At 35.9% G+C, this 15,636-nt stretch overlaps 3 protein-coding genes and 1 non-coding gene across 6 annotated transcripts; 2 read left to right on the top strand and 2 right to left on the bottom strand.

Moving 5' to 3' along the window:
- Positions 1-2,434: 2,434 nt before the first annotated feature.
- LOC106353826 (60S ribosomal protein L34-2) lies at positions 2,435-3,580 on the top strand. The gene is made up of 4 exons (XM_013793631.3): positions 2,435-2,614; positions 2,700-2,779; positions 3,058-3,167; positions 3,263-3,580. Exons 1-4 carry the CDS (start codon positions 2,536-2,538, stop codon positions 3,354-3,356), a joined length of 363 nt encoding a protein of 120 aa, XP_013649085.1. The 5' UTR covers positions 2,435-2,535; the 3' UTR covers positions 3,357-3,580.
- On the top strand, positions 2,893-2,984 carry LOC125576808. Its single transcript, XR_007315232.1, has one exon. It is a non-coding gene; the product is annotated as a small nucleolar RNA snoR110 (small nucleolar RNA).
- A 671-nt stretch (positions 3,581-4,251) lies between the features above and the next one.
- On the bottom strand, positions 4,252-8,603 carry LOC106355872. Of its 3 annotated transcripts, XR_007314698.1 has the most exons (7): positions 8,255-8,603; positions 7,996-8,171; positions 7,592-7,874; positions 7,284-7,450; positions 6,168-7,176; positions 5,842-6,045; positions 4,252-4,716 (listed from the first exon to the last, which is right to left on the bottom strand). XR_007314698.1 is itself a non-coding variant. In XM_013795747.3 (5 exons), exons 1-5 carry the CDS (start codon positions 8,434-8,436, stop codon positions 6,974-6,976), a joined length of 1,011 nt encoding a protein of 336 aa, XP_013651201.2. In that variant the 5' UTR covers positions 8,437-8,603; the 3' UTR covers positions 4,252-6,973. The 3 variants fall into 3 exon arrangements, 1 of the variants encoding a protein (XP_013651201.2); XR_007314697.1 differs by having other exon boundaries at positions 4,252-6,045; XM_013795747.3 differs by having other exon boundaries at positions 4,252-7,176.
- A 4,377-nt stretch (positions 8,604-12,980) lies between these two features.
- On the bottom strand, positions 12,981-15,454 carry LOC125576180 (probable inactive serine/threonine-protein kinase fnkC). Its single transcript, XM_048735592.1, has 5 exons — positions 15,062-15,454; positions 14,625-14,799; positions 14,259-14,541; positions 13,398-13,537; positions 12,981-13,293 (listed from the first exon to the last, which is right to left on the bottom strand). The coding sequence occupies exons 1-5, from the start codon at positions 15,230-15,232 to the stop codon at positions 13,118-13,120; spliced, it is 945 nt and encodes a 314-aa protein (XP_048591549.1). The 5' UTR covers positions 15,233-15,454; the 3' UTR covers positions 12,981-13,117.
- Positions 15,455-15,636: the final 182 nt, after the last annotated feature.

Below are 15,636 nucleotides of genomic sequence, written 5' to 3'. Positions count from 1 at the left end.
CGAAGCCGAGAACACTCCACGACCTACAAAAACAAAGAGAAGCAACACCACCACGAACACAACATGCTCATGGCGCTGGGAAGTGAAGCCTCGACCGACCAAGCCACCGAGGAATGAGGCAGCCCTGCTGACAAAACAGAGAAGCTCGAGAACCTCGAAGGTCGCCTCCTCCGAGAACCGGGTAGAGGTAAGTCTTTGGGCCTAAAGCTGAAACCTGTGGCAAGGATAAAGCTTGAACAACCACAATCAGAAGTGAAACCATCAAGGAGCTAGTCGACACGCTCCAATGGTCGGCATCGACTAGACGGGAAGAGGGAGGAAGATTGAAAGGAAGGCCGCTTCATCGCCTTGGAGTCGCCATAGACGACGCCCCCAACATCGCTCCGGAGCAGCACTTCACGCAAGACCACCGCGAGCTTCGACACACACCGACAACTCGAGCTACAAACGCCTTCGAGTAAACGAACCTCCAAAGCTTTCAAATCGTGAGAAAAACAGAGCCTGCCTAACCCAGACGCCTAGGAGAGACCAGAAACCGACCTCGCACGACCATCGCCAACCGAGACCACTACAGAGAGGAGTCCGACGACGAGACTTCCATTCCGCCTCCTCGCGCCACAGACCCTCCAAGGGGTTAAAGGAGCCCCTTGTACAGCCCTAAAAGCCGACTCCTCAGCCTGAGAACACGCTTAACCCGCGCCGCCGCTCCAACCCTAGCAATTTCCACCAGAGGCGGAGCTTCTCACGTGCGAAGACGAGTCCGACGAAACCCTAGGAACAGAGACGGCAACAAAGCGGGGCGAGTGAAGAACACAGGAGAGGAGCAAAGAGAAAAAGAGAGGTTGAGAGAGAAGCGGTTGGCTCCCGGCGTCAGAATGGACGCTCACGCGCCACCACGAGCCGGAGCCGCACAGATCTGTTTTTTCTTTTGTTTTGCGAGAGGATAAGGAGGAGAGAGAGAGGATTGCATATGTATACATCTACTAGAAATTTTTCTGAATGGTAACAGAAGAACATATGGTGCAAAATACAACAGTAAATATGGTTGAAGTGGAATATACGAATTATATTTTTAAAAACTGTGCATAACACATGGAACAAAAAAGGCTTAGAGCATCTCCAATGTATTACTCCAAATTTTACTCCAAAATAGTGTAACTCCAAAATGGAGTTGAATTTTACTCCAATGTATTACTCCATTTTTTACACCCAACAAAAAGATTTTTTTTTCATTTAGTTGATAATTGTTATTAGTACCTTCAACTTATAAAAAATTAACAATTAACCCAACTATTTTATGTTTACAAAATTTCTATAATAATATATTTTATTTAAATTAAATATTTATCATTAAAAATACAACTAGAGATTATCTTCCAATTTCAATTCGTGCAGATTTTATCATATGCAATTTTTCTAATTCAAAAATATTTTTATGCATTAAAAGAACATAAAGAAAAAATAAAGTTTTGTTTTGTAATTTGAATTATGTATTGGGTCCTATTGTTTGTTTGTGCATATATCAAGTTCAACAAGTACAAATGTTATCAATCAAAATTTTGACCCACAAAATTAAAAAACTCATCTATTCCGTTTGAATAATACTTCACCGCTTTTAGTAGTTTCGAAAACAATTTACCGAATTAATTATTAAATTACTTATTTATATTACATTATATTTATTTTATATTTTTTTATTTTTAGTTTTGACTTTTATGAGTTTATGCATATTTTCTGTAAACTATAAAGTAATAATCTTTTGTGGAGTATTATATTTTTTTATGTTATTTTAAGTATGAAATAAAAACATTAAAAATCAAAATGACCATTTTATAAATATAAAAAGTTCAACTCCAAAATAGAGTAATGGGTAAGATTACTCCATAAATGGAGTAATCCTAGCTATTACTCCATTTTGGAGTTGAATATAGAGTGGGGTTGGAGAAGATTTTACTCCATAATTGAGTTTGGAGTCAAAAATGGAGTAGGGTTGGAGATGCCCTTAGAAGCATTAATAAAACAACCTTAATCAAACGACTACTACACCTACGCTCTGGAAAATAAATCTGAAATCCAAACCAATCCAAACAAAAAGTCTGAACCTATAATCAATTTCTGAAATGTAGAAATACTGGAATGGATTCTATAAAAATGTATAAAATGTATCTAAATGCAAAGGGATCGAAAACCCCTAATCCCATGCTTAACCACAACGTCCAATTATTTACAAGGAAGAGAACAGTACGTGGGATTAACCCGGGCCTTATATGAGCTTTATAATCTCTAAAAGAAAGTCAATTGTATAAATAAATAAATAACTAAGAAGACAAATGGACTATGATGTAAAGCCCAACAAGCCCATAATCTAAAACAAACTCACGAATCGTGTCCGTTGATTTACCAGACGCTAAGAAGATCTGATCCGTCAGATCTAGGTTAATAGGGTTTTGGAAGCTGAGAAGGCTTTATATACATCTATTAGGTTAAAACAAGCCTCCTCAGCGTGTGAGCGAAGAAGCTGCGGGAACAAAAAAAATGGTTCAGCGTCTTGTATACCGCTCGCGTCACAGCTACGCCACCAAATCTAACCAGCACAGGATTGTCAAAACCCCAGGTCTGCTCAATCATGAATCTCTCTTCATCGATCTATATGATGCTTAATGTTAAATATTAAATCTTGAAATGTGTTGATTTTGCAGGTGGTAAGTTGACTTATCAGACCACTAAGAAGCGTGCAAGTGGACCCAAATGCCCCGTTACCGGCAAGCGTATTCAGGGTGTAAGTCTTCTTTGTTTGGTTTTAGTGTAGTCTTGGTAGATTGTGTTTGTGTGCTTATTGACGGTCTTGTGCTGGTTAGATTAATCCAACACCAGGACATAACTTTATCATAAGCTAGATTTAGTGCCCATCCTTGTCTTTTCAAAGTTGTCTCCTTTTTTTTATATATTAAGGACATTACTGTTTTACTTGGTGGCAGAAACTTTTAATTATCTTTAAATTTGATTACATGTCTTGTTTGATGCCTAGTTCTAACTTGTGTTTTTGTGTTTGTTTAGATCCCTCACTTGAGGCCTGCTGAGTACAAGAGATCTAGATTGTCTAGAAACAGGAGGACCGTGAACCGAGCTTATGGTGGTGTTTTGTCTGCTTTGGCTGTTAGAGAAAGGTTAGTTCTTGTCTCATTTTTTGTAACATGTTTTTTGTTCTTTGAATAAAAGGCAGTTTTATATGTTTTAACTGATTTTTTTTTTGTGTTGACAGAATCGTTCGTGCTTTCCTTGTGGAGGAGCAGAAGATTGTGAAGAAGGTGTTGAAGCTCCAAAAGGCTAAGGAAAAGGTTGCTCCCAGGAGCTAGATGATCATATTAGCTTCTTTCGGGAAAAAAATGTTTAATGGATCTGTTCTAGCAATGGTACTGGTTGCAGAATTTGAGAGAAATACTTTTTGTTATTTGTGAGTTTTGATTCTGTCGACATTTCTCAAATATTGCGTTTTGTTTTCTCTTTCACGTTTCTACTTTTACCAACGAAGCTGCATTGTGAATTGGCTTCTATTATTAGTAACATTTAGAATCAGTCATTGTCCTTTTGCCCAAACGTTACTGCCTGCACTTTACTGACTTTCTAAATGTTACTAACAATCGATGCCTCATAATAAAGAAAATTGTAGAAGCAGTCGTCCCAAACGCAAAAAAAACATGGCTGCGTATTTGCAAACCAGGCGGTTTTCTGATTGAAAACTATATCTCCACGACACAAGTATCCACTATCCAACCACAAAAGTGATAGTTCTTCTTCATCTTTTCCTCTGTTTTCCTGGGAAAGTTCCCATGTTTCCTCATGTCATCAATCATTGTTTCCTCATATTGAATCAATCATTTAACGCAGCCATGTGGTGAGCACAAAGCGAACTATTCCTTCGCCTTTTACTAACGAAAAAAAAAAAAAATTCTACTCCTCAACTCATGGCATATGAGAGTTGAATTGCTGTTTCATTGAAACATCATTTTAATATGTGATTCATTTTATTTTCATCGACTACGTTTTCCTTTATCATTCCCATATTTGTTGTAACCAACACTCCTGTATATTCAAAGTGAATGCAACGTACATCTTTAAGGGAAAAATATTTGTCTTACAACGACAAAGACGTCACTATCATATTATAAATATCGAGTGAGTTACTCTCAAAGACACATTTGTCTTTTTTCTTTCATAAAAGGACACATTATGTCTGAAGCACACAATTCATGAAACTAAGATCTTTTTTTTGACCATTATGCCCTTTAGCTTTACGTGTAGTTAGCAAAAAAAAAAAGAATTAGTTACTTTCTTCTAGTTAGTTAAGTTAGGAAAATAGTTGGATTATTAATGTTTTTTTCCAAACTGAAATATCTTCTGTCTCTGTCGCAAGCTTCACTTGATTCATTTTCTTCGTGGATCTTCTCACCTTCGACTGCAACTCGTGGCAACCAAGCTTGGCGGCTTCTCTCCCATTACAATCTCCAGCCACTGTACTCCAACCAACAGTTCTCAACCGCAAACCTCCTTTGTTGCGTATGCTTCATATCCTCCGTGATTCACCTGTCTTGAGCTCTCTCTTTTCCGCCGCAGCTCGTCGCGTCTGTCTCAGGCCACCAGACCATCTCCGTCGTCTTGCTCTGCCGACGGTGTCATGCTCGGATTCAAGCCTCGTCGTGCTCATCATCGCTGTCTCTGTCTCGTCACATAAGAGATCAAGCAACAATGGTGGATTTTCAATAATTTTCAGATTTGGTCCTTCACTTTTTGATTTCTTTCGATTGTTTTGCAGAAATGTCCTCTTAAATTAACACCAAACTTTCAGTTGTGCAGTTTAGACCCCAATAAATTTTATTTCTCTACTTCTGCTTCACAATCCTCAAATTATAGTTTTCTACCAATAAAAGGACAACAACTATGTTCTTATACTTGATGTCTCTCTCTTTTATCAATCATGAATAAAATAAAGAAGTTGTAGCATGGATTGGAGACAGGTTTTTGTAACATTTTTTTATGGATACGTCTTTGTGGACGAGTGTTATGTGGACAGATGAATTGTGGACGAGTGTTATATGGATAGACGAATTGTGGACGAGTGTTAACATTGTGGACAGTTTTCTGGTGGATATATATGTTGTGGACAAGAGTCATGTGAATGTGTTCTTATAAACAAGTTTGTAGTGGACCTGTTCTTATGGACAAGCTCTTACAATTATAGTTGTGTAACTATGACTGTTTGTGAACATGTTATTGTAGACAAAGATCGTGTTTGAAGTTTAATCTATCTAGGGTTTGTGTTGTTTGTTTGAAGATAATCCATCTAGAGAACATATTGTATTGTGACGTTTTGAAAGAGAGAAAGGGATTAAGCTTTTTGTGTGGACGCAATTCAATGGACGCAATTTATGTAGACAAGCTTCTGTGGACAAGCTTCTGTGGACATAATTTATGTGGACACAAAAATGTTATAATGTTTTTGTGGACAAGTTTCTATGGACAAAATATATTTGTATCCATATATATATTTTTGATATTTTATAAATTTTTATTTTATTAAATAATATTTAATGGACATAGCAAGTGTGGATATGAGTTGATAAGAAAATTATTCTTACGTAAAGTACATAATTAAAAGTTTGAGACGAAATCAAGAGGATCTATAAGTAAATTAAAGAATGTTGGGGTCAAATTGCAAAAATCCAAAAATGGGAGGACTATATGTGTAAAATAGAGTAATTTGACCATTGTTTCTTTTAGAGCTTTCTCTCTGCAACAGAAGCCACCATGAAGAGATAAAAAACTTAGATCCAAGGCAACTACCTCGAGTTCATCCACGTCGAATCCCAAGTTCATCCACGGAAAATCACGAGCTAATCCACTGAAAAGGATGAGCGACATGTGAATCAAACTTAGATCCAAGACAGCTTTGTGGATAGTTCATTTGTGGACAAGGAAATTGATGGACATGAAAAGGATGGGCGACATGTGAATCAAATGTTGCAGGAGATACATCGGTTTTGCTGTCTGCTTAAGAAGAAAATCAAAACTTTATTTATTTCTTATCTTCTTGTATATCAATTAGAAACAAGGATGAAAGAGAAAAAAAATTTGTAGATGAAATTCTCATAGTTCAATTAGAAGCAAACCTTGGATGTATTCGTCGGCGAAGATCTAGAATCACCCAAGCTGAAATTTCAGAATCGACTTTCCTTAGCTCCCAATCTGAGGTTTCCATGAATTCGAGATTTAAAAAATAAAGTGGTGAAAGATAAAGATTCGACAACAAAAATTAGTAATTTAGAATTATAAAAAAAAAAAATCTACAAATTTAGTAAAGTAGAAGAATATTTAGAAGGATACGAAAGATGAGAGATGAAGATGATGATAGATGGAGGCATGATTAAGTTTAGGGAATTAAAAAATATGAAACTAAAAGGTGAAAGTTAAATGGAATTATATTGAAAATAATTTTGACACATGTTATGACATCTTCTTTTTAGTTGAAGGGCAATTCAGACAAATGAACATAAGAAAGTGTTCTCTTAACTCAATATGTCTTTATGTGTAATTGATAACTCATAATGTGTCTTGGAGGGTAAATGTTTCATAAATATCTATCCGATCTATTCTGTTTACCAACAACCATTATGGTAGAAGGAAAGGACCAGACCAACTTTGAACAGTATGCTGATTTCAGTTGGCAAAAAAATGTGATTTTTACCAATATTAATTATAACCCTTTACTTGTGGTGGTGCTTAGTTTAACAAAGCGCAAAGGGGAGTTTTCTTTAAAAAACCAAATTTATAGGAAAAATTCAAATTGTGCTTAACAAAAACAATGAAAAAAAAAAACAAAAACAAAAACAAAGGAATTCTAAAAGTAATGAAAATTAGAGCTTTAGACCAACTCTGCCCTAATTTATTAATGAAAACAGCCTAAAATCTAATTTATTTAATTTTCTGGTGTTAATTGAACCCAGTCCTTTTCAAGTGGATCCGCTTCTGTGAAAGAGTATTTGGTCTCAGAAACAACTTTAAATTCGATCTCAACTTTAAGTGCGTCTTCCTTGTCCAAATAAACCTTTGGAAGTTCAGCTAAAGGTAAGAACTGAGCCCAACCCCAACCCGGGCTTTGTTCTGTGTACCACGTTTCCACTGCGAGTAAAAGATTATATATCTCAGTAGATTATCTGTAGTCTGTTGTTTAGTTAGGTTAGTAAGAAAATAGAAAAAAAACAATGTAACTGTGTTTTAAAAGATACATGGATATTCAAAGTGATAGGATCCAAGTGGGTTAAGAACTCCGAGACGTGCTTGCACGAAAATCTTCTCATCAGCTTCTGGTTTATCACTATCGGCTAGACACAGAAAAATGGATAGCCATTTTCCATGTGCTTCTAAGGCTCCCTTCGGATACAGCGCTAGAACCCTACATAACATTAAATATTATGAACTTGTTAACATTCATATGCACAAACACAAATATATATGTGTCTGAATACATAGTACTTGTGTTTCAAAAAAAAAGACTACATAGTACTTGTTATTACAATATAATATATACTCTCACCATTCCTTTCCTCCCATTGGAAAACTGTTTGATTTCTGGACATCCTCTTTCAACTCAGAAAAATCTTTTATAGTCCAAGAGAACTTAGGATCAAAGTATTTCTTAGTAAAAGAGAGGACTTCCCAATTGGTAAGGGATGGAGCAACAATGACATCAACACCAAACTCACATTGACCTCCCTCAAAGATGTAACCGTTGTCAGGGTTATTAAATGTATCACATGGAAGAACTTGCTGCAACCCCCACCTCGTTTTAAGTTCACTGAACGGTTTTACTCCCACATCTGAGAACACATATATATATATATATATATATATATATATATATATATATATATATATATATGGTGACTATTATATGTGAACTTATATATATATATATAGAGAGCATGAGATGTAGCTTACTTTGAATAGTAAAGTACTTGTTTTCTTTCTTGTTATAGACAAAGAAACGAAGTTCCGCAAAAATCTCTGTAGGTGATGTGAATAGCATCAAGCTTTTGCTATCTATTTCCACATACATGGAGATAAATCCTCTCACATTGTCTTCTCCGTTCCCTTTTGGGTATATGATCAGTCTCCTGTTCTTATAAACAATGTTACATTAGCTTGATATATAGTGTGTGTTTATGGTGCTAAAAGACCAAATGAATAATCGTCGTACCAGTTATATCCACCATAGGTGAAAAGACGAGATTGGTATTTATGATCAGATAAGGCAGTCGACTTCTCAAGTTCGGAGAAGTTGTGAATCTTAAGGGAATAAGACGAAGGAGGATGCTCTCTCCAGTGCTTCACAATGGTAGAAACTTCTGTTGAAGCTGCGGTTGACGAGTTTGAACCCATTTTCAAAAAGAGAAAAAAATACTTGGTAACTTTCTTTCAGCTATTATTTGAAGTGAGAAACAGAAACTGGAATTTTCTGTGTATTGAATGAGGAATACGATGTTTCTTATATGCAACTCTAGCTCCCAAGATATAGGAGTATCCACACTAACACAAGACTAGTTACAACTTCTTTTTTTTTTTTTTTTTTTTTGAACAACAGACTAGTTACAACAGATGCTAGAATATCGAGAATATGACAACTACATGAAGGATATTCTTATCCCCAATCGGTTTGTGTAACCGGATGTAAACCGAACTCCAATATTATTCAACGTCGAATAGCAGAAGTATATATATACAACATAAACGATCATTTCCAAAAGTATAACTTATCAAGATATATCTTAAAATATTATCGGAATCATCTCTAACTGACCTCTTAAGTATATATCACAACGATAAAAATAAAAAGTATCACAATATGATAATTACAAAAGTTCAAGAAAATATATTTCACAACAATAAGGTTTGGAACTTTGGATTTTATATATGGACTTCACTTAACAATCAAAGTTTTATCGCCGAAAACATTTTCTACGACAATACTTGCCAAATTATTCCTTCTCTAGTACCCAGTCTACCCAACGTGTTTAAATCTAAAAGGAAAAAGTAAGTGAGACCTAGTTGACTTTCTAAACTCGTTTGGAATGACTGCATATTCCCCTCTGTAATAGTTAAACCCTACTTATTCCCCCCCAAACTACTAATCTCATTAGGAAACTCTCCATACATATAAATTGCTTCATATTAACCCCCAGTTATTTTAACTCTGCTCAATTAAACCTCTACAATACAAAATCGAAATTCATGATTAAGGGGTGTAAAACGCGATTAGACAGAATCGATTATCCAATCCGAGCTCCGCCCGACCCGACTTGCGTGACCCGACCCGACCCGAGCTGCATGACCCGACTTTTTAACCTAAAATCAAACGGGAGGTTTTTTTTCCTACGATCTCTACGACACAGAGAGAGAGAGAGAGAGAGAGAAAAGAGACGATAGAATCTGAGAGGGAGAGAAGAAACAAAGTCAATGGAGACGAGAGAGTCTGGTTCGGAGGAGATAGAGAAACCACGAGACAGAGACAGCTTCATGGACGGTTCAGACGAGATAGAGAAACCACGAGACAGAGACAGCGTCATGGACGGTTCGGACGAGATAGAGAAACCACGAGACAGAGACAGCGTCATGGACGGTTCGGACGAGATAGAGAAACCACGAGACAGAGACAGCTTCATGGACGGTTCGGAGGAGCTTGAACCTGGAGTTACTTTGAACGGTTGTAATGACAGAGATGAGGTGATCGAGGATGAAACTGCTGAGACACAAATTGAAGCAGTTTATGAAAGTGAGTTTGAGAATGAGAACACCAAGTCTGGTAAAGGAGGTAAGATGGATGAAGTTGAAGATACTTTGGGCAGACACTTGTTTGAGATTGAAGAATCAGTAGCTGAATTTGAGGATGAAATACCGACTGAAAGGACTGCGATTCCAGATAGTTCAGATGATGATTCTGAGGATGAAATTGATTTGCGTGATAAGCGAATGAGAAATAGAAAACATGATAAGTTAGCTGTGGGAAGTAGTTACTACACCGTATATGAGTTCAAAGAGGTTGTCTTAGAGTATGCTTTGACTAAGGGAAAGAACATAAAGCAAGATAGGTGGGATAAGACAAAAGTTTCATTTGTGTGTGGCATCGGTGGGAAGTGTAAGTGGAGGCTTTATTGCTCGTACGATAAGGATAGTCAGAAATGGTTACTGAAGACGAAGTACAAATACCATAGCTGCACACCAAATGGAAAATGCAAGCTTTTGAAGAGTCCAGTGATTGCAAGACTTTTTTTGGATAAGCTAAGGCAAAATGCAAACTTAATGCCTGAAGAAATCCAAAACATCATCAAAGAGAAGTGGAAAATAGTTAGCACAAGGAACCAGTGCCAAAGAGGGAGACTTCTAGCTTTAAGATGGCTTGAAAAGGAGTACGATGAGCAATTTTCTCACCTGCGAGGATATGCAGAAGAGATCCTCTTCACAAACAACGGATCCACAGCCATAGTAGACACCTACAAAAACAAGGACGGTAAAGATGTCTTCAATCGGTTTTATGTATGTTTTGCGAATCTTCGAGACACTTGGAGAGGATATTGTAGGCCAGTTATTGGAGTTGATGGTACATTTTTGAAGGTTGCTGTGAAAGGTGTGTTGCTCACTGCTGTGGGGCATGATGCAAACAATCAAATATATCCCATTGCTTGGTCTGTGGTCCAATCTGAAACAACAGAAAACTGGTTATGGTTTGTCCAACAAATCAAGAGAGACTTAGTTCTGAAAGATGGCAGTGGATTTGTAATACTTTCAGATCGATCTAAGGGGCTGAAGAGTGCTGTTGCGACAGAGTTACCAAATGCTGAGCATAGGAAATGTGTAAAACACATTGTTGAAAACTTGAAGAAAAATCATGCCAAGAAGGATTTGTTGAAACCAATGGTGTGGTGACTTTTGTGTCTCAATTATCTTCTTTTGTTTTCAGTCAGACTTTGTGATGCTGGTTATGTAAAACTTTTTTTAATGATTTTGTGTCTAAACTCATGTTATGTAAGACTTGTTTTTTAAGACTTAAGTTTGTGTCTAAACTCATGTTTTAAGATGAAATGTTCTTTAGGTTCAACGACATGTTCCAACACATATTATAGAGACAGAAATTCATTACGTAAGTTTAAAGACATGTTCCAAACACATACAAGAAATTCGTTACATATAGCAAAACCACACAGACAATATGATTTTTGAAACTCAAAGTGCTCTTTGTTCTCATCATTTCTTCATCTTATCAGACCTTGTTTTTTGAAACACAATATGCTCCATCATACTCTTTCGCAGCTCCTTGACATCATTCACAAGTTCCTCACGTTTTGCATCAACATTTCCTATCTCATCAATCACAACTTCATCTACCCATTTGAACAGATGCCTCTCCATTTTTCCCTAGCATCAAAGACAAACAACATGATTCTTGATGAAAGCTGTTCATGATTGATCAGAAATTTCTTTGTCACTCCCTCTGCTCTCCTTTCTTTCTCGGAACCCTTCTCAGTTCTCTCTCTGTTATTTTCACTATGTTTCTCGTCTCTCTCTGTTCTTCTTCTCTCTCTCTCTCTCTGTTATTCTCACTCTGTTTCTCGTCTCTCTCTGTTCTTCTTCTCTCTCTTTCTCTCTCTCTCTCTCTCTCTCTCTCTCTCTCTCTCTCTCTCTCTCTTATTCTCACTCTTATTCTCACTCTGTTTCTCGTCTCTCTCTGTTCTTCTTCTCTCTCTCTCTCTCTGTTATTCTCACTCTGTTTCTCGTCTCTCTCTGTTCTTCTTCTCTCTTTCTCTCTCTGTTATTCTCACTCTCTTTCTCGTCTCACCGAGTCTTTCTCGTCTCTCTCTATTTCAGTTCTTCCTCGTTTCTCTGTTCTTCCTGAGGAAGGGGATAGACCAAACCCTATATTTTATTAAATCCCAAATCGATTTCATTTAAACATATTCGGGTCAGATTTTAATGGGTCGGGTTGGGATTTAATTAGTGGGCAATCGCTATTTCATAAACGCAATTGATCACCCTTTTAACTTCAATTTCGAAATTAGATTAGAGGGGGATCTGGGCAGGACTGAAGAGATAAGGGGGCTATGTAAAGAGAATTTGTATCTTTAGGGGGTTTTGTCAAGATGTTGATAGCATGGGGGGGAATACATAGGGTTGTGCTATTTAGAGGGGGGAATAGACAGTCGTTCCAACTCGTTTCCCCCAATATCTCCGCAACTCCTACAACTGAGAATACCACTCGAGTCTACACAATCCCATACAAACTGTTTGATTTTTCTTTCCATCTCCACTAGTCATTTTAATCATTTACAAAAAAAGATATAAGATGATCCATGAAAGATAAAACAATGTGGCCTTTATGTGTAACTTTTTTGTTTATGTGTAAACATAGAATTTTGTGGGAAATACCTTGTGCTTCCACATACTGATGAAATCACCTTTGCCAACAAACTTTGACAATTCAAGCTCTTTATTGGGTTCTACATTTGACTAGCTTCAAAAACCAACGTTGGTCTTGTTATTATATATCTTACCATATATTGTTAATCTTTGTTTAATCAATTTGCAGTTTACTAACTCAAGCTTGGCCTAAGAACTAACAAATTACGATTTGGTTAGAGGTTTTGTGCGTTACCAGAAAGAAGAAAACACGCAGCTGTACGAGTTTTCAATATCAATTTAACATTGGTAAGAGGAATCCATTATGATTATAGCTACAAGATCACAAGCTTCTCTCACTGAGTTACAAGAAGAAAGGAAAAAGACGACTCTATATCTCTCACACTCGTTCTATCCTATCCCGTAAAATCTCCAAAAGCTGAAAAAACTGATGCGCTCTGATCCAAGCCAAGTATACAAATAGTTACGATTGCGGGGAAGGGCTTGGGAGATTATACTTGTGGTGATGCTTAGTATAACAAACTACAACGCGAAGTTTTCTTAGAACTTGAGAATTCAAATGATAGTCAACAAAAAAAGTCTGACATAGCACAATAGTCATGGTAGAAGAACGACATAAAATTGAGTTTCTAAAAGTAAAAATATATAGAGCTTAGATAATGGGAGAGTATTTGGTAGCAGAAACAGCTTTAAATTCGATCTCAACTTTCAGCGCGTCTTCCTTGTCCAAGTAAACCTTTGGAAGTTCAGGTAAAGACAAAAACTCAAACCAGCCCCCACCCAATTGTTGTTCGTTGTACCAGAAGTTGACTGCAAGTAAAAAAAAATCTCACTCTACAAAACGGTTGTTTAGTAAGTAAGAAAATAGAAAAAAATAATAATGTAACTGTAGTTTTGAATGATACATTGGCATTGAAAATGATTGGATCCACGTTTGTCAAGAACTCGGAAATTTGCTTGCACGGAAATCTTCTCATCATCTTTTGGTTTATCACAATCATCTAAACACAGAAAAATGGATAAGAATTTTCCATCTGCTCTACTGTCGCCCTTCGGATACAGCTTTAGAAACCTATACAACATTAACCCCATTAAATATTATAAACTTTTTAATTCATACGCAATTAGGCACACAAACACACATGTATTTTTTTTTTTTGAACTAGCACACATCTATACTATTAAAGCAGGATCTTATTGTCATAATTACCTTAGTCTGCCATTTCCTTCATTAACATTGCATATTTCATTAAGGGCAATTAAGTAATATTAATAACAAATCTATATTTGGTCATTATTTTTGGATCCAGCCCACATCAAATTTCTCTTGGGCCATTTGGGCCTATTAAAAAATCAGATTCAATTCTTACTTTTTTCAAATAATTTTTTTTCAACTATTCTTAATTATTATTTTTTTCTTTTCTTAATATAATTTAAGCATTAATAAAAATAATTAAATTTTTTTATTGAAAAGTATAAATCTTTATTTAAAGTATATAATTTTTTAATTAAAATATTAACCCCATAATAAAATTAATTTATCAGAATTATACCAACTTAATTCATTAAAAAAATAAAGTTTAATTTTTTAAACATAAATAGTCATTTAATATGAAATACGATAAATAAAGATAAAAATTTTAAGTCTTTTATAAAATAAAACACAAATATATGAAAATGTGACATTTACTAAATATTTGTCAATTGAAAAAAAAATAAAAAATAAATCCGCGCTTCGAAAGCGCGGATCAAAATCTAGTGTATATTGATAGTGCAATATTGTATATACTCACCATTTCTTTCCTGCCATTGAAAAACTTTTTGATGTCAGAACGTTCTCTTTCAACTCAGAAAAATTCTTTATAGCCCAAGAGAACTTAGAATTAGAGAATTTCTCAGTATAAGAGAGGACTTCCCAATTGGTAAGTGGTAGGGAAACAATGACATCAACACCAAACTCACATTGACCTCCCTCGAAGATGTAACCGTTTTCAGGGTTACTGAATGTATCACATGGAAGAATCTGCTGCAACCCCCACACCGTTTTAAGTGCATTGAAACGCTTTACTTCTACATCTGCATATATAAAAATATTGATTACTGGAAATGAAATATATGTAAATATATATTAGGGTGAGAGCATGAGATGTAAGTTAAACCTTGAATAGTAAAGTATTTGTTCTCTTTTTTGTTGTAGATAAAGAAACGGATCTCCGCAAAAACCTCGGTTGGTGGTGTGAATACCATCAAACTCTTGCTGTCTATTTCCACATACATTGAAATGAATCCACTCCCGTTGTCCTTTTCGTTCCCTTTTGGGTATACAATCAATCTCTTGTGTTTACAAACAATAATATTTTTTCCATAAAAGTTATAAAAGTCCTCTAAATGGGTTGATCAAAATTTAGCCGGAAAAGAGAGAATAACATGAGAGGAAAAATCAAATAATATCGCCTTAGCTAGACTAGTGATGAAAAGAAAACAAAATAAGATAATTTTCCTTTGAAAAGACCACTAAATTATTTGAAACTATAAATGACAAATGCATTATATGGCGCTCAACGCTAAATCAAATATTAAGGTGTGTGTTCAACACGTACCATTTATATCTACCAGAGGAGAAAAGACGAGATTGGTATTTATCATCAGAGGAGGAAGACGAATTCTCAAATTGGGAGAAGCTATGAATCTTGAGGGAATAAGAAGCAGGAGGATGCTCTCTCCAGTTCTTCACAATCGTAGAAACTTCTGTTGAGCTTGAACCCATTCTAACCTAACGCCGTGCAAGTCTAAAATGTATTAACAATAGTAGGTATATATAGAGAGAGGAGTAAAAAGATTAGTGTGTTTTAGTAAAACGATGTTTCTAAAGCAATGACGTTTCTTGTGAACAGTTAACATGGCAGGGAAGGCGTAGCGGTCTCTCATAATGACTTTTAGTAGAAAACGAAGAGCCATGACTCGTGAATCTAGGCGTTGATAGCTAGCGTCTAGTTACTGTATGCATGACGAAAATAGAAGTTATTCATTACTCAATATCCGTATTTAACACAACCGGAATAAAGACAATCTCATTTTATGCTTTTAACAGTCTACTTCATATTAACCATTTACAAGAACACAAGATAATCTGTGAATTTTATACTGTGGTGCTAGAGTATTTTCGCTAGA

The sequence above is a fragment of the Brassica napus genome, chromosome A7, assembly GCF_020379485.1.
Source record: "Brassica napus cultivar Da-Ae chromosome A7, Da-Ae, whole genome shotgun sequence".
NCBI lineage: Eukaryota > Viridiplantae > Streptophyta > Magnoliopsida > Brassicales > Brassicaceae > Brassica > Brassica napus.
Note: the sequence above shows the minus strand (reverse complement) of the source record. Positions and strands in the feature narration are given on the sequence as shown.

Bases quoted from the DNA above. Each gene is read 5' to 3' on its own strand.
- LOC106353826 (XM_013793631.3), top strand. From the start codon at position 2,536: ATGGTTCAGCGTCTTGTATACCGCTCGCGTCACAGCTACGCCACCAAA. The intron at 2,780-3,057 runs GTAAGTCTTCTT...GTGTTTGTTTAG, and splicing joins CCGGCAAGCGTATTCAGGGT to ATCCCTCACTTGAGGCCTGC. The intron at 3,168-3,262 runs GTTAGTTCTTGT...TTGTGTTGACAG, and splicing joins GCTTTGGCTGTTAGAGAAAG to AATCGTTCGTGCTTTCCTTG.
- LOC106355872 (XM_013795747.3), bottom strand. From the start codon at position 8,436: ATGGGTTCAAACTCGTCAACCGCAGCTTCAACAGAAGTTTCTACCATT. The intron at 8,172-8,254 runs GTACGACGATTA...TTATAAGAACAG, and splicing joins ACCTATGGTGGATATAACTG to GAGACTGATCATATACCCAA. The intron at 7,451-7,591 runs GTGAGAGTATAT...AATGTTATGTAG, and splicing joins CCAATGGGAGGAAAGGAATG to GGTTCTAGCGCTGTATCCGA.
- LOC125576180 (XM_048735592.1), bottom strand. From the start codon at position 15,232: ATGGGTTCAAGCTCAACAGAAGTTTCTACGATTGTGAAGAACTGGAGA. The intron at 14,800-15,061 runs GTGTTGAACACA...TGTAAACACAAG, and splicing joins CTGGTAGATATAAATGGTAC to AGATTGATTGTATACCCAAA. The intron at 13,538-14,258 runs GTGAGTATATAC...AATGTTGTATAG, and splicing joins TCAATGGCAGGAAAGAAATG to GTTTCTAAAGCTGTATCCGA.